Source organism: Microtus pennsylvanicus, chromosome 1, assembly GCF_037038515.1.
Source record: "Microtus pennsylvanicus isolate mMicPen1 chromosome 1, mMicPen1.hap1, whole genome shotgun sequence".
In the NCBI taxonomy this organism is placed as follows: Eukaryota; Metazoa; Chordata; class Mammalia; order Rodentia; family Cricetidae; genus Microtus; species Microtus pennsylvanicus.
The window spans coordinates 211,292,729-211,318,084 of record NC_134579.1 but is presented as its reverse complement, the minus strand read 5'-3'; the positions used below and the strand labels follow the sequence as shown (position 1 = coordinate 211,318,084).

The 25,356-nt window shown below is 46.4% G+C and overlaps 1 protein-coding gene across 2 annotated transcripts in view; it reads right to left on the bottom strand.

Moving 5' to 3' along the window:
- Positions 1-2,284: 2,284 nt before the first annotated feature.
- Snx9 (sorting nexin 9) overlaps positions 2,285-25,356 on the bottom strand; it is an 87,472-nt gene continuing 64,400 nt past the window's right edge. For both annotated transcript variants that reach the window (XM_075950365.1, XM_075950374.1), the window contains 9 exons: positions 17,936-18,066; positions 14,753-14,856; positions 14,268-14,371; positions 12,394-12,471; positions 10,068-10,144; positions 7,953-8,042; positions 6,546-6,660; positions 5,851-5,942; positions 2,285-3,760 (listed from right to left, as the gene is read on the bottom strand). In XM_075950365.1, the coding sequence (XP_075806480.1) occupies positions 3,713-3,760; positions 5,851-5,942; positions 6,546-6,660; positions 7,953-8,042; positions 10,068-10,144; positions 12,394-12,471; positions 14,268-14,371; positions 14,753-14,856; positions 17,936-18,066 (839 nt within the window). In that variant the 3' untranslated portion in view covers positions 2,285-3,712. The remainder of the gene's footprint in view (positions 3,761-5,850; positions 5,943-6,545; positions 6,661-7,952; positions 8,043-10,067; positions 10,145-12,393; positions 12,472-14,267; positions 14,372-14,752; positions 14,857-17,935; positions 18,067-25,356) is intronic.

Below are 25,356 nucleotides of genomic sequence, written 5' to 3'. Positions count from 1 at the left end.
ACTGCCTGAAAAAAAACTGGGCCTGTTAGTTGGTCTGAACAGGTGACATGGAGTATTGACAGGGATGGCTGGTTTGGAAGTGCAGTGTGGGATCACTTGTAAAAAATGACTTCAAGAAGGAACAGTGGTATCCACTCTAGACCCATCTACAAACATAAGGCACACACGATTTAAGATCTGAGAACTGGGTGTAGGCCCCATAGTTTCCTAAGTTAGTAGAACCTTCCAGACTGCAATCTGTGAATGGCAACAGAGTCAACAAGGACCCCCCAAAACCCCAGATACAAAAAAAAAATCTCCACTCATGTGTGCTTGACTGCTTCAGGCTGCCATACAGAGTGTACTGTAAGGCTCGAACCCAGAGCTCCTTCTGCTCAGGGGGCAAGTGCTTGCCTTTCCTCTGGTCTGTTTCTGGAAGTCAGCAAACCTGTTAGGCAGGGTGGGGTGGTATGGAGACCGTGCCTGGCATGGGCACCTGTACCTCTAAGGGGTATGGGGGGCTAACTGGTTCTCTTCTGAGACTAAGAAGCAGCTTCCACATGGGGGTGATAGGGCTGGAAGTCAGACCTTGGGCACCTCTGTATCAGATCTGGGAAAACAACCCCAAGTTCACAAACACATAGGCTTCTCATGCCAAGAACAGCAAGGTCTGCCTGTGTTCAGAACAGTGTAGATTCAGGAAGAACTCCCAGTGGCCTGGGCTGCTGTCTGGCTTATGTCCAGATTGGTGGAAACCAGGCAGAGTCTCCAACCATGCCAATCTCCAAACAAACAGATAGGGGACGAAGGCCACGGTTGCCAGGGCCTCCCTGGTTTTCTGCAAAGCAGGCAGGACTCCACAGGTGTACCCATTTGGGGAGTTGGCAGATGTGCCCTTCCTGTTCTGATCCTAACTGGGAATAGCTGCTTTTAGACTGGGCCGCAAGATTCATGCATAAAGAAATTTCACAAAATGTCACAGAAAAACATCTGTAGTAATCATCCCAGAGCAGCATAAAGTTACAGGGGCAGTGGTGGGCACACCTTTAATCCCAGCACTTGAAGAGGCAGAGGCAGAGGCAGGCAGATTTCTTGAGTTTGAGGCCAGCCAGGAGTTCCAGGATAGCCAGGGCTACACAGTAAGACCCTTTCTGGAAAAGCCAGTCAACCAACCTGATGTGAGATTCCCCTCTGTATGCTGTGAATACCATTGGTTAATAAAGAAACTGTCTTGGGCCTGGGCAGGGAATAGAGGTAGTATGGTGGCAGGGTGGGGGGCACATGGACTAAACTGAATGCTGGGAGAAAGGAGGCAGAGTCAAGGACAAACCATGGAGCTGCCTCGGAGACAGACATACTGAAACCTTGCTGGTAGGCCACAACCTCGTGGTGATGCACAGATTAATGGAGATGGGTTAAATTAAGATGTAAGAGTTGGCCAAAAAGAAGCTAGAGCTAATGGGCCAAGCAGTGATTTAAATAATACAGTTTCTGTATGATTATTTCGGGGATGAGCAGCCAGGAACCAACAAGCGGCTGTCCAACAACACCAACCAGCCAGCCAGCTAGCCAACCAGCCAGCCAACCAACAAACCAACCAAACAACCCAACCACATTCACTTTCCCTCTACTGGGAAATGGTGGTGCACACCTTTAATCCCAGCCCTCAGATCTCTCTCTTCCAAAGGCAGGCAGATCTCTGTGGGTTCCAGGCCAGCCTGGGTCTACAGAGCAAGTTCCAAGACAGCCAAGAATACACAAAGAAATACTGTCTTGAAAAACAAAACAACACAAAACAAAAAGCTATAGAAAAAGCTACAGAAGTTTGGGTTTCTGGCCCAACAGTCCTTCTATCCAGAGATGGTGCTGGGGAGGCAAGAGTTGGCCTTACATAGAAACAAGCTTCCGTCCCAGGAAGGATCTGAGGCCGAGGGCTGACATCTCGGTGAGAGAAAAAAAAGTTGTATGCTGCTTCCTATTTTTATGAATATTTGGAAGAGTTGATATAAAAATCAGCTACCTCTACTCCCCGACCCTGCGCTCTTCTTAGATGCTGTTTCCATTCGCCTGGCTCTTTTCTCCTTAGGATGCAGGGGAGGAGGGGACAGGGCAGCCGAGCTCGTGGTCCGTGTGCAGGAGCGGCAGCAGGGTTAAGGAGCCAAAGCTACTAATGTCAGGAGAGAGATATTTGGGAGAAGAATGCATCACCTGGACAACTTTCGGCAGCTGGAATAAAAAGCAGTTTACAACAAAACCTCAAGCACACAAAAATGCCAAAAAATATTTGGAAAAAGTGCTCTGGGAATTCGCTGAACAGTTTTTTAAACAATTTATTTATATATTGGCTTCGACATGCTCTTTTACATTTATGTAAAATATTTATACATATTCTTTACAATTTGTACATATATTAAATGGTTGTATCATAAACACTGTTCTATGGAATTTTATAAAAGAAAAATCAAGTAGGGGAAAATTACCTATAAAACATTAACAAAAACCCGTGATATCGAGGAACGAGAAGTTCTCCTATTCATGTTCATTGGATTTTCTCAGCTACTTATTTTTGGTTTCCTTTACTGATGTTGGCCCAGACTTCTCATCCTCTATAATAAGATCATCAGGTCAGAAAAGTGAAAGCAGTGGATCAGTCGTAAGGCAACTGTGGAAGGGGCGTCCGTCTGCAGGGGAGACGTGTGCTCGGGGCTGTCGGCCTCTGGAGGTGGGGACACAGCACAGACTGTGAGCTCTGCTCTCCACCAGCTCTGCCGAAGCCTTCAAGCTGCCACAACTTCAGTTCTCTGACTTCCCATTCTCCAGGAGGTTTTATCTCGGAGAGGATACTGACCAGCCTGCTGCTCCAAAGTGGGAGACCACCAGCACCTCCTCTACCATCGGGGAGACAGCTGAGGGGATGAGAGTGGAGGTGGGTGCTCTTGAGGAGGCTCACTGTCCCTTCCCCAGGAGCTCCTGGGCCTAGGAGACAGTGTGGCTACCCACCTGGGGTAGCGGGGACAGACCCCTCGTCTTTCCTAACTCACTCTTCTCCAACGAGGAGGGAGTGCAAAGACAGTGCTGACCTGGAGAGCAGCGCAGGACAACGACCCTGTGGCAACAGTGGGCAGGTGGGTCTACTCCGCCCTCCCTACCCAATGGGACCTGTGCTGGCCTACCCTCCATGCACCTGGAGGGTGTAGGACCCTCCCTACCTCCCCGCCTACTCTGAGCATTTGAATTGAAGCTATGCCAGTGGAGGAGTGCAGACTTCTCTAAGCAGACAGGGACCCCAAAGGACTGAAAGAGTTATAAAAATATAAAGATATATTTTTTATTCTGGCATATTTCATATTTTTAAGAAAGCAATTAGTATTAATTATCTGATATTGGGTAAGAACTTGAAAGATCATGGGTAATGCATAAATTACGATTCTATGTAAAATATCAGGAGGAGCAACCCCTATTTCTCCATTCAAAATCTTGATAAATTTAAGTATTTTCCAAAAATAGACATTTTCCATTGGGTAACTAATACGTGTCGAAATGAACCAAAGAAGGCTATCCCCAAGTAACTATTCATTTAGGCTGGCTAATGGCAGAAACAGGTTTTTGTCAACTTATTTCTTTTTTGGTTTTCTTTCTTCCTTTCTCTCTCTTATGACAGGGGAAATAAATGGAATTGCATTGCTCAGGTCAGAAGAAGCACTTCGGAGTTCGCTGTGTGTTCCGTCCAGGTCTACATAACCGGAAAGCGGCCGAGGGCCTGCCTCAGCTTTTCTGCGATCTGGTGAGAAAACAGCAGTTGAGATATTATCGCCCTGATTACAACTTCACAGTGTTCTATCTGCTCTCCTCTGAGTTAAACATTATGAACTTGTCAAATACACAGCCAGTCTGTTTGTCTCTTCTGGAGACACTGGGGTGACCTTTGCCACTACAACCCTGCTATGCTCGGTAGTTTCCACAGTGTGCGGGAAACCCTGCTTCCTGTCCCCACCTGCCTATCCAGGCGCATGGCCAGCTCCTGCTATATGATGGGGCTACATTTTCAGACTAGCCCCTTCTCCAAGAACAGAATGATGGCTTGGGCTACCATGCCTGTGCAGAGTCCCTTTCTTTTCTGGACAAGAATGGTCACTCGAGACTCCCATTCTCTTACTACGTGGTAATCGGGGAGTCTGCAATTCGGAGGCAGCCCAGGTGCACTATGAGTCTGTTCTGTGCCTATGTCTCCCATAAGGACACCAGGTGCCCCCGAAGGCTCAGCTTCCTCATTGACCTTGCGACCTTAAACATGTGCAGTAGGTGCTAAGTATACAGTAGGTGCTCATGTATGCTTACTCCATGAAGAAAATGTAAATTTTAATAATTTTAGGGATATTTTGCTATAAGACTCTATATTAATATAAAACCCAGGGCCATTATATTAATCACTTAAATTTATGCCAAGACAGTGACAAAATACATGGTTTTCTTTCTGAATTACAAGGTCAATAATAATATATGCAGGGGCTGGAGAGATGGCTCAGAGGTTAAGAGCACTGACTGCTCTTCCAGAGGTCCTGAGTTCAATTCCCAGCAACCACATGGTGGCTCACAACCATCTGTAATGGGATCTGGTGCCCTCTTCTGGCCTGCAGGCATACAGCAGGAAGAACACTGTATATACATAATAAACAAATCTTTAGAAAAAAATCATGCATGTATATTTGATAATCAATAGTATGAGAACCTTAAGGGTTGTCTTTCCAGTATTTTCTCAGAGACAAATGTGACCTACTACATTCTACGACACAGAGAGGAAATGCCCAACAGAGCAACTGGCATCGAAATGTGCAGTTAAAGGACAAGACCGTCAGAGGGCGAGCACTCTTGATGGAGTCATCCCATGAGTGTGCCCACAACCAACTGCTGCCAATACACAGTTCACAATCACATATAAAGGACATTAAGCACAGCCTTCTCAAGAATCCACAGGTGTGCTGGGCAGCGAGACATATGCAGGGCTGTGACTTAAGGGCTAGCCTGTAGCAGCTCTGAAAACAGCATGGATGAGAGAGGCAAGGCCACCTCAAGTGTTCACTGCATAGCTACAACTCTGCTCTGCAAGTGTCTGAGTTCCATCTCACGACAAGATGTGTGCACACATGTGCCGGATGAAAACACTTCAAGGCAGAGGAAGGGAAGATCCAAGTTTTCATTATCATCTGAATGAAAGGGTTTAGAATACTGTGTTATTTTTGTTTTCCTGAAGTTACCCCTTTTGTAACTGTGAAACCTGGGTCACTAATGAAAGCTGCCTTCGGTTTCCTTCCCTAACAGAAGGGGATGGATCCTCTGGGTGGCAGGGTAGAGCACTGTCTCTGTGCATGGAAAGGCTCAAAAGGAAGGAAGCCACACAATCAGGACTGTTCAAGGTTTCCAAGGCCTGCTCCTCAAAAGTTAGACTTACTGATTTTACTTTATCTGTGACTCCTTTGCCCAGATGTATGTATATGTGACTTGTGTGTGGTTGGTGCTGTGGAGGTCACAAGAGGGCATCCAATTCCCTGGAAATGGAGTTAGGAGTGCCTATGAACCCCAGTGTGGGCACTGAGAATTGAAGCAGGTTTTCTGCAAGAGCAACAAGTGCTCTTAACCACTGAGCCATCTCTCCAGCCCCAGGAAGGCTTTCCAACCCACCATTCCTCAAAAGGGATGAAGGTGATGGAATTCTTAAAGTTTAAAAAAAAATACCAACAAACTCTGCTCAGTGTAACCCCTTCTCCCTCAGGAGTGAAAACCACAATGGATCCGCTCTGAATGGTCAAGGTTACTAAGTGTAAAACCCCTCTGCGCACACGTGCAGGCATGGGCAGGGAGGGAGCCACTCACCGTTTCATAGAACTGCACTTGCTGCTCCAGGTAGAGGCGGATGACGCTGTTGTAATCGTAGATCCGGTTACTGTGGAAGTGATTCATCTCAGCTACAAGGAAATTATCCCAGGGATTAGTTCCCAGCAAGATTTCAAACGACAACAGGCAATTTCCCTGCTTGGCTAAGTCAAGAAGACTTGATCTGGCCGGCTTCTATGCAGCGCCAGTCCTCAGCGTACTCTCCCAAGAGTCTGGAAACAGCAACACCAGCAGCACGTGCCACCTTCTAGTACTGGGCGGCCGTCACTGATGGGCACATGTGTCGCCCTTGCAGCAAACGCAGGCGGCCACTGACTGCTCGTCTGCTCTCATACTCAGATCTCTAGAAATCAGCTAAAACCGTCTTTTGCTAGCAGAAAATTATGCCTAAAATGATCCCTCCAGGCCTTCTTTAGAGTCCACGGTTCTGGGGCACAGAGGATACAGACTTCTGGAAGCTGAACCTTGGAATTTAATAGAAGAACGTAATTTTAAGAGAGTCGTGATGTCTCCAAGTAGTAATAAGGTTTAATCAAGCTGTCACTCACTGCTATCTCAAGTCCAAGACAGACATTTTAAGTGAGCTCACACTTTGGCTTCCACCCCACAAGTCAGGCTTAGTGCTAGGGAGGAGGGAGTGGCTCTCCACTGGCATTCATTACCCGCTCTCTTACCTTGCAAAGCATACGACATGGTGCCGACTCGCTTCACCATCGTCTGCTTGTCCTGGGGGGTGATTTTACTGGTTGCAACCAGCTTATCACTTTCCTTCACTTTTTCTATTGCTCCCTGGAAAATACGTAAACGCCATGGCATTTAAGAAGACAAAGGAAAAAGCACCAGCTTAAGATACAGCAATGCTGGCATTCCACGGACTTGGTACTGAGCAGGAAAATACTGCAACAGCGACAAAGGGAGTATCTGAGTCAACTTTCTTCAAGTCCCTCAGGAGCCAAAGGTTGCTATTCTTGAAAAAGACAGTAAAGTTAGAATGTGCAGGTTTTTTGCACCACAAGAAGAAAAACTAACTCTGTCCCTATAAGAGTCTATGCTACTGGTGTTTCGAGTACACACAGGCACGACAGGCTGGAAAGCCACGTGGAGGTACATGTAGCTGGTACACGGACACTTCCTCTCCTGTTATGAGACAGCACTTTATGAGCTGGTGCTCGAGTGGGCACACTGTAGGGTTTTAGTCTGTCTTTTGTAAGAGGCGCTCAATCAGATTAAATTCATTCACAGATGGAAGTAGCTGTAAATGCTGCCCAGGAACCTCATTCCAGAACCACCACACTGATGATGATGATGATGATGATGATGATGATGATGATGATGATGATGATGATGATGTTTGGGTTTTCAACACAGGGTTTCTCTGTGTAACAGTCCTAGCTGTCCTAGAGCTCACTCAGTAGACCAGGCTGGCCTCGAATGCACTGAGATCCTCCTGCCTCTGCCTCCCAAGGCTGGAACTAACAGCGTGTGCCACCACCGCCCGGCCACACTGCATTATTTGTGACTGTCTGCAAAGAGACACCTCTCCCTCCATGTTTAATAGAGGCTCTGTGCTAACATTCTGCTGGTATAAATCCTGACAACCGCCGCCCTCCTGAGTTTCATACTAAGCTATACACAGTACATACTGAAATATAAAGATTGTTTATATGCAGCAGTGTCAAGACCACAGACCAGTCCTCTTCAGAGGCTTCCTAATAAACCCAAGGATGCCTCAACACGCTAAGAGAGCGCCCTAGAGACTTCAAGAGGAAGTGTTGATCAGGATTAAAACATGAAGATAAACCAAACCAATTATAAAATTTAGTTTTGAAACTTTATGACTGGAATTACAGTTTATTACTATTTCATTTTGAGATGGGATCTCATTATGACATGGAACTTACTCTGCACACCAGGCTGATCTTGAACTCAGAGATCTACCAGCCTCTGCCTTGTGACTACTGGGATTACAGGCGTACACCACCACATCCAGCTAGTTTCGTTTCTCATGGATTACAAACAACATCTAAACAATGGTGGCAGCGCTGTGTGCCTGGCGGCTCCTCCCAACACTGCAGCCTTACCTTGTGAGCCCCGATGATGTCTGGGAAGCAGCCGAGAAAGCCTTTGTATTCATGGTTGCATTCCATTAGGAAGTGCAGGTCCTTCTTTGGCTGTAACAAGACACAGGCTGGCTGTTACTGGTGGAGGAGATTAAAAAACCAAGGAGAAGAAACAAGTGAGGAGTGCACTCCCACATCCTGTGCCTGACACCCAAGAGCTCACGGTGCTGCTGCTTTACTTAGACCAGTGGTCCTCAACCTTCCTACTGCGGTGACCTTTAACACACTTCCTCAGGCTGTGGTGACCCTCACCATAACAACGTTTTGTTGCTATTTCATACTGTAATTTTCTACTGTCATAAACTGCAATGTAAATATCTGATATGCAGGATAGCTGACATTTGACCCCCACAGGGGTTGTGACCCACAGGTTGAGAACCACTAACTTAGTCTCACTACTTAGGGTCTCACTAAATAGACCAGGCTGGCCTTGAGCTCTGGCTTCCAAGTGCTGGGTTTACAGGTGTGCACTGCTGTGCTCCTCTGTGACACTTAGTGTTTGTTGTCCACTCGACACACCCTAGAGTCACCTGTCAGGAGGGAGCCTCGATTTAAGCACTGTCTTGATCAGGCTGACTTGTGGTAAATGTCTGTGGTGCTGGCACTGAGATACATAAGTAGGTTTAAACTAAGTCTCTATCGTTATCTACCAACAAAGACTTGGAAGTCGGGTGTTGTAGTGAAAACCTGCTAGGCCACAGAGGTAGAGAAGCAAACGGTTGACTGACTTTGCTTTTTGGTCAGAAACACAGCAAGAGACAGGTCTCTTCACTTGTCCCGAAACAGAAGTGCCAAACTCTAGTCCTGCTCTTTCCTTCCTTCTCATCTTCCCTACCCAAATTCCCAGCTTCTCTATGGTTAATTCTGGTCAGCTAGTTGCTGGCTCCACCTCCTGATTCAAGGTTAACTTTATTAAGAGTCTCTGAGTGTCACAGTGCAATCAAATATCCCATAGCAGTCTGGTTGCTAACTGATATGAGGTCCTAGCCCACTATGGGCAGCACCATCCCTAGGCAGGTGGTCCTTAGTCGTATAAGAAAGCATGAAGCTCAGAGTGAGCCAGCAAGGATCCCCATGGTTTACACTTAGGGTCCGTCCTGACTGACTGAGCTGCAGCATGAGCCAAACACTCCTGACCCCCTTCCAAGCGGCTCGGTCAGAATGACTTCAGCAGCACAGAATGTGAACTAATGCTCGCTCTGGGTTAAGCACCTAGGATTAGTTTTCCAAAGAAAGCAATCCTTTGTCACTACTAGATTCTGACTCTTCTGCTGAGAACAAAGTAATAAATCATTTTGGAGTTGATCTGTAAAAATAGATATTTATATTATACTATCAGGAATTAACTTTTTTAGTTAATAGTATAGTTTAGATACTATTTCACACTTTAAATCAAATAAAATATAAGCATAAATTATAACAAGCAAAACATACAGTTTAAGGCCTACATTTTAATAGGTAATATGAAAACACTGCCTAACTCCTGAGGCTCGCTGGCAGCTTGCAGTGCCAGGCCACCTCACATTGAGAAAGCAAGCTTAGAGAGGCTAGGCAGCAGCGTGAGGTCTGAGCCAGGTTCTCGTACACATTATATTCCAGATGGCTGAGAGCAGAACAAAGGCACTGATGCCAGAAGACATTTAGTTGACACCCCCAACATCTTTATTTGGGGGAGTGTTGGGATCAAATTCTAGGCCTCACAAGTACTGAAGAGCAATCTAGGTCATTAACCACTGAGCCAGAGACCCAAACTTCATTTGGATTTTTTTCTTTTGTCTTTTGAGAAAAAGTCTCATTCTGTAACTAAGATCAGCTCAGAACTCAATATACAGTCCAGGCAAGCCCTGAACTCAAGGCTACCCGTTACTCCAGCCTCCCAAGTTTGGGTATGACAGGTATGAGCTGCCACATCTGGCTTCACTTGGATTTCTTAATGAGATATTTGTCCACTATGGCTTAGCTGGAAAAAACATTATCACTAAATAAAGTTAACAAAAACCCACAGAAGCAGGATAGCAGGTATCTATTTGGATCTGAATAACAGCTGTGGGCTGGGGAGTGTGAACATGGCAGTACCTGCTCCGCCACAAGGCTGGCGATCTCCTCATACGTCTTCCCAGCTTCTGTTATTGCGTCATTCAGATCTGTCTCACCTGAAATGACGTGCAGTCTTATAAGCAACTAGGGTTAAAAATATTTTCTTTATACTTATGGCTTTTGATATATGCTTTAGTGATGGCCTTTAGGTTAAAAAATCCAAAACACCGTCACACTGTCAAAATCGGCAAGCGCGCCGTCCTGGACCCCATCCCATCCTTTGGTTCCCGAATGGCAGGTGGCGGCTGTGCTGGCTAGTTTTTAATGTCGACTTGATGTGCGATGTAGAGTCACGGGAGGAAGAAACCCCCACTGAGGAAACATCCCTGTTAGATTAGCCTATGGTGCATCTCCTTATTGATAATTAATGTGGGCGAGCCAAGTTCATGGTGGTGCCACCTCGGGCTGCTGGTCCTGGGTTCTGTAAGATAGGAGGGGGGCGAGCTATGAAGAATAGCCAGTAGGCAGAGTTCCTCCATGGGCTCTGCAACAGTTCCTGCCTTGAATTCTTGCCCTGACTTCTCTGGAAGATGAATTATAATTACAATTATAATCTGTAAGCTGAAAAAAACCCTTTCCTCTCAAGTTGCTTTTGGTCATGGCAGTTTATCATAGCAGTAGAAGCAGAAGCCCTAACTAAGACAGTGACTAACCTTTACCATCTACACCTTCACTCCATTTCTCTCTTCTTGGGACATACAACATTTTTACCTGCAAACTTCACTCAGAAAACATGGACCATTTAAAGGGTAAGGACACGCGATTGCATGCCTAGGAAAAGGTCACCGCTCTGCTGCCCAGGAGGAGCCAGTGTGAACCAAGGTGTAAAGACAGTGCACACTGAAGACAGAAAGGTGTGCTTCTTGACTCGATGCTCTTTCTATCCCTTTCTGTTTTGAAAACTTTTTGTGAGTTATTACGGAATGAGTCATGCCCTTTGGGACAGGCTAGACAAACTCTGTGGCAACCCACATCCCTCTGTCCCCTACCTTGTCCTCAAATTGGCTACCAGGTTCAGAGGCTTAACCAGATCCAGAATCAGTTTCTGGTTAATTCTAGTTTTCATATGGCCAGAAGCGAATGTGATCATCTCTGGGAAAACTGAACCATCCTCTTTCATCGCTTGTTTATTCTTTAACAGCTTCTGCAGGGAGAGCCTTTTCTGTGATGAGCCTTTGCTTCCAATCAGCTTCTGCAGGGAGAGCCCTTTCTGTGACAAGCCTTTACTTCCGACCAGCTTCTGCAGGGAGAGCCCTTTCTGTGACAAGCCTTTGCTTCCGACCAGCTTCTGCAGGGAGAGCCCTTTCTGTGACGAGCCTTTGCTTATGATCAGGTAGAATCTGAATTGGGAAAGCAGCACCAATGCCCGTGTCCTTCTATACAGTTTCAGAATCACAGATAGAGCCCACTGTCCCCCAAGGTAGCTGGGATTAAATTACATGTAACTTAATAACTCTGGGTGCACAAATGTGTGCTATGCTTCATTCCATGGCAAGTATTGTTTTCACCAATGTTCCAATTTTCTTCCTTTGCCCAGGGGAAGGCCCCTTAAATGGACATCTGGCTCAGCTGGTGGAAGAATGCAGGAGACATGGTCTGTTCCTGGATGTAGGAGCTGTCCTTAGGCCTTTTCATAATTATCTTACCCCAAACAGTTCAACATGAGACTCCCCAAGACTGCCGAATATTTCACATACTAGCAGTTCTTACATTGTATTACTGTCACAACCCACACTGCTGTGGATGCAGCGTAAGATTTTTCTGATGTAATTAAGACAGCCTTGGGAATCAAGCTCATTTACATGATTGCAAGAACAAACTGTACAGCACTGCTCTGAGATAGTGCTCAAAAGCACCGACCCACACTTTCTTGAAATAAATGCTAGTCTAAGGGGCTTGAAGGGCTTTAAAAACAGCAGGTTTAGTGAAGTGAATGATATTCAACATAAAATACACTGAGCACTTTTAATAGTTGCCACAGTGCCACATGCAACATTAATATCCAATCGCATACCAGCTGACAGTGCTGACAGCCCAGAAAACAGGCAGAGGCCTCAGGCAGCTTCTCTCCTCTGCCCGGGAGATGCAAATTCTAGTTCTAAAGCATAGCAAGGTGACCGGTTCACCAGAACCTGTTGTATACATTATGGGATCCACAAGGGAAAAGCGTCAGGTCTTCACATGTAAAGAAATACCCCTTACCCTGGTTATGTTCCCACATGACATATGCAGGTACCAAAGCCGTTCAAGAACGTGGACAGTTATTACACACTTTCTGCAAGTGAAATCACAAATACAGGTGTACCTTGGTAACCGCTGGAGCTGAACACTGTGGCTAAACTCTGCAGAGCCTTCCCGATCTTCTGGTACTCCTTGGGTAAGGCTGGAAAAGAACCGTTCACCAATAAGTCCTAGAGCAGTCTGGAATGTATCCCACAGTTCTCTGGCAGTGACTCATAATAGAAGACATTTAAAAGGATTTAAAATAGCACCTATTCTTTAATGAAATGCTGATGAAATGATTCTTCAACTAACAATTTCTTTAATTAACTATGATTTTTAACTGAATGCTCAATTAGTAGTGGGCACAATTATGAACAACCCGTCCCTACACCCACTGACTGGACAGAGCAAAGAACCCAAGTACAGGACTCCCAGCTCCAAAGTCCTCCCTCTAGTGTGCATATGGTTCACAGTTAACTTCAGATACCAGAGCCACCATCTCCATATGGAAAGTTTGGCAAATATGGCTAAGTGTGGCAACAAAGGCTCAAGAGGAGGGTGTACACAGCCTAACCTACGGGATATGAGGACTCGCTAGTTCATCCCAAAGGTTCTGGGCTCAGGTTTGAGGACCACCCGGGATAGTCCACAGAATTCTTAGGCCATCCATGCATCTGCACAGACCCCCTCAGGAGGCGCCTGTGGCCTTCTGAAGGAAACCACTGCTTGACCTCAGCAGCAGGGTAACATGAGTGACATGTTTACTCTGGATCTCTGATGTGCCTGCCTCTGTGGGTCAAGACACTCAAGCTATTTAACAGACATCTTCACTGTACGGCTTACAAGTTTGAAAACAATCATAAACAAGAAAGAAGCTATCACTGAGTTAAATCCTGAAAAATGCCTTCCTCTCTCCTCCACCCCCAAAGAACAGCCTTGTTCCAGCGCTCCTTACTGACAAACGTGATCTTTTGGGCTCTGTAAGGCACAGAACTTCCAGCCATCAGACAGAAGGCTTTAATTCTATTTAAGTTGTTTGCTATGTCGGTCTTCTACACAGGCGCAACTAAAATCGTTCGTTACTTCTGAAGCTGAGTCAGTCCTTCCTTCAGTCCTTCCTTCCTTCCTTCCTTCCTTCCTTCCTTCCTTCCTTCCTTCCTTCCTTCCTTCTTCTTTCTCTTCGGTGCCAATGCTAGAAACTGTGCCCAGGGTCTCTCGCATGCTGGGGAGGTTCTCTGCACTGCACTCCCCTGATAGGTTCAGAGGATAAGGTCTCTGCAGGCTTCACTATTCTATCCTGGGACACCATAGCTGCACGATTCAGGGGGCACAGGAAAAAAAGCTCAGCAACATGATAGTCGACACATAAAGGACAGGGAGAAAGAACTTCGTAATCCAGGGAGATGAGCAGAGTCACGGCTAATGTATGATGCCCCTCTGAAGTGGCCTGGTCTGTCTATTCCATTTTATTTTATTGTATAAATATATTAATAGCTATCATTTTCTACCAAGTATATAGGTCATTTCCTAAAAACCATGGCTTTAGTCAAACACACGACATCCTAAAACAGGCACATAAAGATGGAAAGTCAAGTCATGAGCTGGGCCGAGTGTCACATGCTTGTAAGCAAATCACTTGAAACAGTCAAGCCAGACTGTGTCTCAAAAATTAAAGCAAAGCAAAACAAAACCAACTAAACAAGAAGCACTTTCTAAACTGTAGAAAGACTAATTTTCCTGAGATTACAAAACGCAAAGACCCAACATTAAACTCAAGTTAGTATGACACTTTTTTATGACATTTCTTGAGCTACCTTGTTATGCTCAATTTTCTGGTTATAACTGGCATGGAGAAGGGAGGGCAGGGCAAGGGTTTGAGAGCGGCAGGATGCAGCTCAATCCAGTCCCTTGTGTGTGGGACCGGGCCCCAGCTGAGTCTAGGGTAACAGCACTTACGCCCTGTGCAGCGTTTCCAATGCTCCTGCCCCACGGTGAGCAGTTCCTTCACACCATCATCCATGGCCTTGGTGAACTTCCCCACAGCGTCACACTTCTGTTCTCTGGGGACAGAGACAGCTGTCAGCACATCAGCGATGTCAGACACAAACACAATACCCAGACTGCTTGAGTCCGTGGGTTTGATCCCAAGTACTGCCACAAAACGATTTCTGCTTTGTTGGGCACTCCGGGGATGTGGGTAGCTACTGCTACCTTGCCTCATCAGACTTTACTGAAAATAACTACATTAAATCAAAAATGAAACAGGGAAGCAGTGCTTTGCCGGCTGTGATAGGACTTCCGGGGCCACCATCTCACTGCAAGCCCTATTCAGCTATACACTCCTCTCTGAGAGTTACGGCTGCTGCAAGCTCGGCTCAGACCGTGAGCCAGAGGAAGTAAGTGCAGACTGGGGGGAAGGAGAGCAGGGCAGGGGTTCTTACATTTCTATCAAGTCCAAGTCAGGAGCCTCTGGTTCCATTGTGGAAAATATCATAACTCCCACCAGCTCATCTTTCTCAGCCTTCCTCTTTCCAGTTTTCCACTCCTGTAAGGAAGAACACGGCAGTGTTACAGTTGCCAGCAGGGCTGATGGACTGGATCCCTGTCTCCTCTTTCCAGGAAGTAGCATGTCCACCCCACATCTTCAGCACCACAGGCCGATGCCACACAGCATCACCGTACAGGGCTGTTCTTGGAGTCCAGGTCTCCTGTGAGTCAACAGATTGAGTCGCGTTCCTTTTGCAATGGCTTCCAACATAAACACACACAGGATATAAATACCCTCTGCGAGACTGACGAAATTAACTGTTGTATCTCTTTCAGGAAAAGGGGAATTTTTTCATGCTGTATGTATGGGAGTCTAAGGTGTATGTAAGTGTGCCATGTACAGTGCCCGCCGAGTAAGAGTGCATCAGATCCACGGACCTTCATTTTTGAAATAGTGTCTCTTAAGGAGACTTGGGGCTTGCATAGTAGGCGAGGCTGGCCGGCCAGTGAGCTCCAAGATCTGTTTTACCCTGCTTCTTCAGCTTTGCAATTACAGGAGCCTGTCACCAAGACTGATTTGTCTTTGTGCGTGCGTGTGTGTGTCGTGCATTCTGGGTTTCCCTAACCCCCACTGTTAAGCCTCTCAGCTACTCTTTCCCTTTGAGTTTTCACACAGGACATCTTGATTAGGTCCTTTATTTCTGTCAATTTTTCATAGTTTTACAGATAGGCTTTATATATATTTTCTTGTATTTATTCCTAAATATTTCATAATTTTGAAGTTGATAGATTTTTTTTAAACTTAATGATTTGGCGATAAAACTGCAATGACTTTATCCAGCTCTTTGACAACCACTTATTTCTAGCGATTCTAGGCAGTCTCGGGGTTTTCCTCTGTTCACCACATGTTACTACTAATAAACAGAGCACTGCACCGCTCTCTAGTTCTGCAATGTCTCTGGCTGCCGAGGAAACTGTGGTCTAACAAGGACAATGCTTTACCAGAACCACAGCAAGAGACAGGAGTAGAAGAGATGCCGGACAGCAAGCAAATGACTCAAAGTTCATTCCTTTTTCTTTTCTACCACTTCTATCATGAGTTAGCAGCCTTGAAAGGCAGCTTCATGTAAAACAAAAGCAATGCCTAAGATTTATCCTTCTTCTTAAGCAGATTATGAGTACAATAGGACCTTTATTAGTGCTTTCTAAACTCTTGACCAATCAGTACAATGAGACCCTCTGAAATCCTGTGGGCAGCCAATGACTGACAGTAACTGTGTGTGTGTGTGTGCTCTGTACAGTTAGTGCTCAGAGACATTGCAGGGCTCTGCTGCGCAGTTCTGTTAACCACAGAGTGGCACTCACGTGCTCAGCACATGGTTTCATGGCTCTGCTGCTCCAGGGATTCCTAGGCTGCAGCCCTTCACACAAAAAAACCAGGGTTGTCTACAGCAGGCTGCAAGGCTTGCTGCTGACGGACATTCCTGACAAGCACAGCTGGAACGCCTAAGTGTGTGATATCCACCACTTGGTGACACACAATACACCAGCCATGCCTATAAAGTTCAGAAAGGCAATCTCCAAAAACAAGGCCAAAGTGTACTTTGTCAAGTGTACTTAAATATGCAGGCAGAGCATGAATGTTCAGCCCAATTTGTAAATGCATCTCTTCTCCAAGGCAAAACCACTACAAAGTTAAGCAAGGATATCTCTCTCTGAAGATTCCAATGGGAAGGAAGGTATTCTATGAGCTGATTAAAAACAAAAATAACTTGGTCCCGTCTTTCCCTGGGTCACACTAGATTTAGCATTTCTGTCCAATGGGAAGGAAGGTATTCTATGAGCTGATTAAAAACAATAATAACTTGGTCCCGTCTTTCCCTGGTCACACTAGATTTAGCATTTCTGTTTCTTCTGAACGGGCTCTGCTTTCACTCTTCAGTGTTTACAAAATCTGCAACATTTGTTCCCTGTAAAACTACAGAGAAAACGTCTTTGGAGAATAAACGACACAGGAGGAACATGGAGGAAGACGGCACAAGCTCATCAGGAGACGGCTATTTCCAAAGCTGACGAGGTGTCAGGGTGGCAGCTTCGCCTTGGTTTTTTACAAGGACACAGTAACTACTAGGGAGTAGGCAGAGCAGCATTTACTCGGGATGTACCACCTCTACTACAGGAAGAGGACTTGGCTCTGGGATGAGGGCTCAGTCTCCGATCTATTTCCCTTCAAGGTGCTGAGGTAGTGGGAACTCACAGACTGAGATGACTCACGCAGTCACACACACACACATGCCAGCACACAAGTAAGAGGCCAAGGGAGGGCTCTACCTCTTTCCATCTTAGTCCTCTGAGACAGTGTCTCACTGATCCTGAAGTTAGGATGGCAGTCAGCAACTTCTAACAATCCTGTTTCCACACCTCACAGTGCGGGTTCTCAGGTGCACACGTGCACAGTGCGGGTTACAGGGTTCACACGTGCACAGTGCAGGTTACAGGGTTCACACGTGGACAGTGCGGGTTACAGGGTTCACACGTGCACAGTGCGGGTTATCAGGTGCACACGTGGACAGTGCGGGTTATCAGGTGCACACGTGGACAGTGCGGGTTATCAGGTGCACACGTGGACAGTGCAGGTTACAGGGTTCACACATGCACAGTGCAGGTTACAGGGTTCACACGTGGACAGTGCGGGTTACAGGGTTCACACGTGCACAGTGCGGGTTATCAGGTGCACACGTGGACAGTGCGGGTTATCAGGTGCACACGTGGACAGTGCGGGTTACAGGGTGCACACGTGGACAGTGCGGGTTTCAGGGTGCACACGTATTGGAGATCTGAATTCAGGCCCTCATGCTTGCGCACCAAGTGCTCTTCCTGAACCCTCTGGAAAACACTTCACATCTGAGCATACTCTGCATCTGTGCCATCCACCAGGCACTTCTCCGGTGGACACAGCCTGCTGGCTGGCAGTTCTCTCACACACGACACACTTCCTATGCACGGAATCGGGCTTCTGTCCCTTCTTGTTTGGGGGTTGGACTGACATAACATTGCTTTGGCTCCTTCAGCTGTAAATTCACCCTAACTGCGCCAGCTCCCACTTCCCTATGACCACGGTGCTAGGCTACACCTGCCTTCTCATCTCGGAAGTTCAGGAACTGCTGGAAAACTTCGCTCTCCGACACCACGGGATGCCGACACATCCTCGTCATCCAGGCCTGGAGTCGCTCCATGCGCATCTTGATAAATTCCTCTTCAAAGCGCCCTAGAGAGAGACACACCCAGAGTGACACATTACTCCTACAGAGAATTCACGCTGGAGCTCCTGTGACTACTGGATACTGCGCAGAAAGCCATTTGTGAAAGGCTCAGAAATTCACAAGAAGGATGTGTGTATGAGTGAGTTCGGTGTATTGTGATCTAAGGTGGAGTGTGTGCGCATGTGTAAGGGGATGGAGGAAAGCACACTGCTCAGTGTCCTGTACTATTACTCTGCCTGGTTCCTTTGAGACAGGGTCTTTCACTAGCCCAGAGCTAGGTTTACAGCCAGCACACGTGTGATCACGCCTGGTTTTCATGAGAGTTTGGAGACCTGAGCTCCTGCTCACAGCTGTTCTCACCACTGAGCCATCTCCCCAGCCCTGACTCTTTAGTTTAGTTTAGTGTTGGTTTGGTTTTCTGAGACAGAGTTTCCTCTGTAGTTTTGGAGTCTGGCCTGGAATTCGCTCTGTAGACCAGAACTCACAGAACTCAGCCTGTCTCTACTTCCTGAGTGTTGGGAATAAAGGTGTGCCCCACCACCACCTGGCAACTCTTTAGTTTTTTTTTTTAAATATTTATTTATTACGCAATATTCTGTCTGCGTGTATGCCTGCAGGCCAGAAGAGGGCACCAGACCTCATTACAGATGGTTGTGAGCCACCATGTGGTTGCTAGGAACTCAACTCAGGACTTTGGAAGAGCAGGCAGTGATCTTAACTGCTGAGCCATCTCTCCAGCCCCAACTCTTTATAGTTTTTAAGACTGGAGTTCCGGGGGCTGGACAGATGGCTCAGCAGGTAAGAGCACAACCATTTTTTTCAGATGACCCCAGTTCAGCTCTCAGCATCCATAGGGTGGCTCACGCCCACCTATAACTCCAGTGATCTGACTCTTCTGACCTCCACGGTCTGTTCCAGAGGATCCAGGTCCCTCATGGGCTCCTGCATACACATGGGCACACACACACACACACACACACTGGGGTGTATGTGTGCACTCCCTAAAGACCGTAACTTTGTTGTCACTCTTTTTTTTTTTGCTTTTAGGGTTTTTCTTTTAATTTTTATGTGTGTGAATATTTGCCTGCATATATGTACCACACGTGTCCCTGGTGGAAATTCCGACACAGCCAGGTGAGGACCTGAAGTGACCCTATCCCCAAGAATCAATGTGAAGCCATCTAATGCTGACAAAATAACCACAGCCTACTCTGGAGATCAGTGAAGACAGAGAGCCACCTGACAAGTGCCTTTGCTGGAAAAACTGCTCAACTCCCACCAAGAACAGCGAGAACTTGTAGCATTCTAGGGCTACTCCATCTCTGCTGCAGTGTGCCTCCCCACACCTCAGAGGCCATGCCTGGCAAGGCAGGCTGTGGAGATCAGCTGCAGCATCATTGACATAGAAGCAGGGGGGAGATGCCTATTCTCAGGAACACTGGTTCCAGGCAACCTCAGGGGTGAGGAGGGAGAACAGTGGCTGTGCCTAGCAAAGATGGCAGAACCAAGCACATTCTAGGATGAAGCTGTGCAAAACAGTGGGGACCAGACTGTACACATGCAAGGGAGACAGGAAAGGGTCCAGGTAGGATACAAGGCACAGTGAAGTCCCAGTTGCGTGGTAGTCTAAGGCAGCAGGATTATCTGAGTCCAGGAGTTTGGGGCAAGCCTGGACAACACAGAAAGACCCTGCTTCCAGAAACAAATACTACCCCCAAACAACAAAAACAAAACAAAGGACCAGGACAAATAAAGGCTGGAGATAACCTGACGTGACCCACGCTCTGAATGCCTTCTTCTACTTATAGTTACATCAAGAGAAGAAAGACCCCAGCAGTCCCAGGACTCCTGCTAGTTCATGTGTAGAAGCAAACTTTAGGACGCCAGTCTTAAACACACAAACACAAAACAACTGAGTTGTAAGAGAGATAGTATTTTGAGATTCTAAAACTGCATAGGACAGCTCCTTATGCAAACAAAATACAAACAGCAACAACAGAATGTAGACATGTTGAAACAGATTCTCAGAAAGGACCAATGTTCATTTAAACAAACAAACAAACACCCAAACAAACAAAAAGCCAACTAGAGTTTGGCTAATAAGAAGCAAACTAGGAAATATATTGAAGAAAAAAAAACCAGTCAGTAGAAATTGTTACTAAGCATAGCTAGATGATGAATTTTGCTGTCAAAAAGCAAAGCAGTTTCTCTAAGTATGTTCAAAAAACTATCAGAAAAATTAAAGGACAACATGACAGTGATCAACAATCAGAGACCCTAAAGGACACGGAATCACAGAAAGAAGTGAACAGAATGCCTGGAGTTGGCAGTGCAGGGACTGAAACAGGAAATTCACATCAACAATCAACAGAATTGCAAGATGGCAAAGACAAGACTGTGAGTCCAAAGAGCTTCACACTTAGATGCAGCAGAGGCAAACCCCGAGTGTCACCAGCAGCCAGGCTGGTGCTTGTGTGGGAAGAAAGCAGAATTAAGGGCTGACTTGTGGCGACAAAGCAGGTGGATGGCGGTGGGAAGACACTGGCTGTGCAGCATAGAAAACAGCAGCTGAGGATCCTATAACCAGCAACCTGTCCTTCGGATGTGGGAGCCCCTCTGTAGCTGGGAGTAGGTCTTATTACCTCTGGGTAATAAAAAAGCTGTTTCGACCAATGGCTTAGGAGAGTAAAGCCAGGTGGGAAAATTGAAGAGAGATATAGAGAGAGTAGGTGGAGTCAGGGAGATGCCACGTAGCTGCAGAAGGAGAAAGATGCTGCTGGAACCTTTCTGATAAGCCACAGTCTCGTGGAGATACACAGATGAATAGAAATAGGTTAATTTACAATGTAAGAGCTAGGTAGGAATATGCCTAAGCTGTTGGCCAAGCAGTGTTTTAATTAATAAAGTTTCTGTGTGATTATTTGGGTCTGGGTGGCTGGGAAACGAACAAGCAGTCTCCAGCTACACCCTTCAAAAATATAGGCAGAGGGGATTGAGACAGCTCACTGGTTAAGGCACTGGGTGCTCTTCCAGAAGATCTGGGTTTGAACCCACATGATGGTACACAACCATCTGTAATTCCAGTTCCAGGAAACTCAATGTCCTCTTCTAGCCTCTATGGAATGAGGCATGTAGGTATGTAGGCAAAACAGCCATAGTCATAAAAACAAATACATTAAAAAAGGATCAGTCTGAGGATGTGCACTATCTGATTTAGTGACATTAATCAGCACTGTGTGGTTTTGGCAAGAATATGAAAGAGAGAGTAAACGAGCCCAGAAACAAATCACACAAACAGTCAAGTGAATCTGTGCAAAGGGCAGATGCAATCACAGGGCAAGGAGTCTTTCTGGTGTCCAGACGCAAACAAGTGAAGCACCCTTCTGCTGTGCTTACAGCACACAACAGTCAGCCACAAACACATCAGACATGAATGCAGAACCTCAAACTACCACTTTTAGGAAAATGTATCATGAACTGAACCTAGAGGCTTCGTGATACAACATTAGGGGCACAATTCATAAAATCCCGACATGCTGGATGCTAAGGTCAGATGAAATGTCTCTCACATGATCTGGCCTTCAATGCTGAGTCCCTAGCTTGTGGGACTTTCGGAGGCTGGGTTCAGCGGGGCGGAGTGGGTTACTGAGGTGTCCCCTCTCTCCACTCTCTGCTCTGCTACACACAGGCACAGTGAAACCTCTACCATGTGAGCCCAAATTCACCCTTCTCCCTTTAATTAAACTGTTTCTTTTAGATATCTGTCACTGAGACACGGGATTTCTTAAAATTAATGGCTTGTGCTACACACTGTTTGGAGAACAAAAGGGCAAGCTACAGTTGGAGCAGCCATGTGCACATCACACACTGGTGGACAACTGTTTCTAGAACATGCACAAATAAGTCAGCAATAAAAAAATAGACTAGCAAAATTAAAAAAAAAACATTTGAACAGACACTTCACCAAAAAAGACACATAGATAGGAGTAAGTGCATGAAAAGATACTCTATACAATCCATCAGTACAAAATGAAACAAAAAAAAATATACCACTACATGCCTACAAGACTGGTCAAGCACCGGTTGTGGTGGTGCACGCTGGTAGGATTTGCTGAAGGAGGCAGAGGCAGGAGGATCACAAGTTCGAGGCCAGCCTAGGCTACACATTTAAAATTAAAAAAAGGACCAGTCAGGCAAAATCAATAAAAACAGACATTACCAAGTATAGGTAAAGATGTGGACTCATGGACATTTTCATATATTACTAATATGGATCCCAAAATCATACAGCCAGTCTGACAAGTCATAAGCACAATGTGAACCAACTGATCTATTCACTCTACTGGTTGGAATACCCCAAAGAAAATTTGTTCATGTTCATACAAAAATCTGTTTGCTAGGCTGCATGCCATAATGTGTTTTAATCACAGTACTGGGGGCAGGGGCGGCTGAAGCAAGGGAAGCACCACATTGAGGTTGGTTTGCATTATGTAATGAGCTTCAGGCCAGCCTGAGCTACTCAGTGAGGGCCTGTCTTAAAAATAAACAAAATTCTAAAAAAAAATATCTATCCTGGTAATGCTACATTAGCTGGAACTAGAAGGTCAAATGTCTGTCAGTGAATGAAAGGGTAAAGAATTACCATCTATGCAGACTCTATTAACAACAATAAAGAAAACTGCTGATCCAACACAGGAATGGATCTCAGCTGCACTGTTTCCACTCATGATGGATTCCAGAAAAGGCAAAATTGCCTCAGGGCTGCTTTTCTTTGCAGGGTTGGGGGCAGGGTTTCTCTGTGTAACAGTTCTGGCTGTCCTAAAATTTGTTCTGTAGACCATGCTGGCCTTGAACTCACAGCTATACACTGGCCTTTGTCTGCCTCCTGAGTGTTGAGATTAAAGGTGTACCCACCACCGCCCGACTGAACAGGCAGAATTATAGCAACAAGGAACTGATCAGATATTGTCAAGGACAGGAGTAGAGAAAGGAGCTGGAAACAAATGCTAATGCTGAGCATCATGAAGTTTTGGGAGGCAACAGAACTACCCTGTGTTACAAACAGTGGTGATTATAACACTGTAAAAGTCGGTACCAAGAACAAACTTACTACATATAGTCTAAAGGGAATTTTCAGAAAATACAGCCCCAACTTTCTTTCAGAAGAGTACACACTTGAGCAAATCTTCCAGTAACATGGATCCATCTACCAACAGCATGTGCTACCTAAAGCAGCATGCCAACACCGTGGGTCTCAGCCAAAGCCTCTCGTATCTAAAAGCACTACCACTGTACACTTAGTAGGAGTGCGGGGCACTACCACTGTACACTTAGTAGGAGCACAGGGCACTACCACTGCACACTTAGTAGGAGCACGGGTCACTACCACTGCACACTTGGTAGGAACGTGGGCACTACCACTGCACACTTAGTAGGAGCACAGGGCACTACTACCACTGCACACTTAGTAGGAGCACGGGTCACTACCACTGCACACTTGGTAGGAACGTGGGGCACTACCACTGCACACTTGGTAGGAACGTGGGGCACTACCACTGCACACTTGGTAGGAACGTGGGGCACTACCACTGCATACTTGGTAGGAACGTGGGGCACTACCACTGCACACTTAGTAGGAGCACGGGGCACTACCACTGCACACTTGGTAGGAACGTGGGGCACTACCACTGCACTTAGTAGGAGCAAGGGGCACTATCACTGCACACTTGGTAGGAGGCGGGGCACTATCACTGCACACTTGGTAGGAGCGCGGGGCACTACCACTGCACACTTGGTAGGAGAGCAGGGCACTACCACTGCACACTTGGTAGGAGCACGGGGCACTATCACTGCACACTTAGTAGGAACACGGGGCACTACCACTGCACACTTAGTAGGAGCACGGGGCACTATCACTGCACTTAGTAGGAGCATGGGGCACTACCACTGCACACTTGGTAGGAACGTGGGGCACTACCACTGCACTTAGTAGGAGCGCGGGGCACTATCACTGCACACTTAGTAGGAGCACGGGGCACTATCACTGCACACTTAGTAGGAACACGGGGCACTACCACTGCACACTTAGTAGGAGCACGGGGCACTACCACTGCACTTAGTAGGAGCGCGGGGCACTACCACTGCACACTTGGTAGGAACACGGGGCACTACCACTACACACTTAGTAGGAGCACGGGGCACTACCACTGCACACTTGGTAGGAGTGCAGGGCATGTACTATGAAAGCCTAATGATTTGGCCCTCAGTCTCAGCCTTGGGAAAGATAGCGGCCTCCCTCACTGACGGAAGGACCTGGCGGTGCACACACTAGGATGCCCTGCACGCCACCTAAAGCAAAGGAATCAGCGCCAGAATTCATTACTCAGGGACTGAAATTTGATCATTTTTATTTAATAATCCTCCTTGTGAAAATCCTTCAGATACAGCTGGCTCAGCTAGGACTTTGCATGGCATTTTGTGCTTACTAGGTATTTATACCAGGTTCCAGAGACTTGTAACCAAGGGGGTAGAAGGGATGTATGTTTATCCGTTTTCCATAAACCTTACCTAAGTTTTCATTAAGAATGTGAAAACAATCTTTTGGAATCCCCAAATACAACCTGTCTGACTCTGTCCTGTTTTCACAAAGAATGAAACGTGCAAACAGAAACACCTAAGAAACTTCGTGGACAAGCGTCGTGACATAATCTCCCAGACTTCCTCTTCCTTTTGTCTGGGAGTTCAGTGAGGGGAGTCCACACACAGCACTGATCTTGTGGGTACCATAGACAGGAGGCAAGGAGAAATAAGGCTGTTCTGTGCCTCTGAGTGTCCTCGGCACGCCTCCAGAGAGTGCTCAAAGCCCGACTTTCTTCAGACGGAGGATGCTGTTTGCTCGCTATGCCATGCCCCTGGCTGCATGCCTGCTCTTCCCCTCCCCCCTTTAAAGACAAACTTTAATGTGGAAGGATTGAGAGCTCTATGATGCTTTAAACCAATAATGAATTGCTTGGCTGAAAACCGTCGCCTGTTCATTTAAAAACCGTGAAGCACATGCTATGCCAGCCTACTGGGTAAAAGCAGAGGATAAAATTGCCCCCAGACTGACATTTATAACATGTAAAAAGAACTGGAATCAAGTCTACTGCTTTAAAAAGAAAGCTCTGAGTTGGGCAGTGGTGGCGCATGCTTTCAATCCCAGCACTGGAGAGGCAGAGGCAGGTGGATCTCTGTGAGTTCGAGACACCAGCCTCATCTACAGAATGATTTCCAGGCACGCTCCAAAGCTACACAAA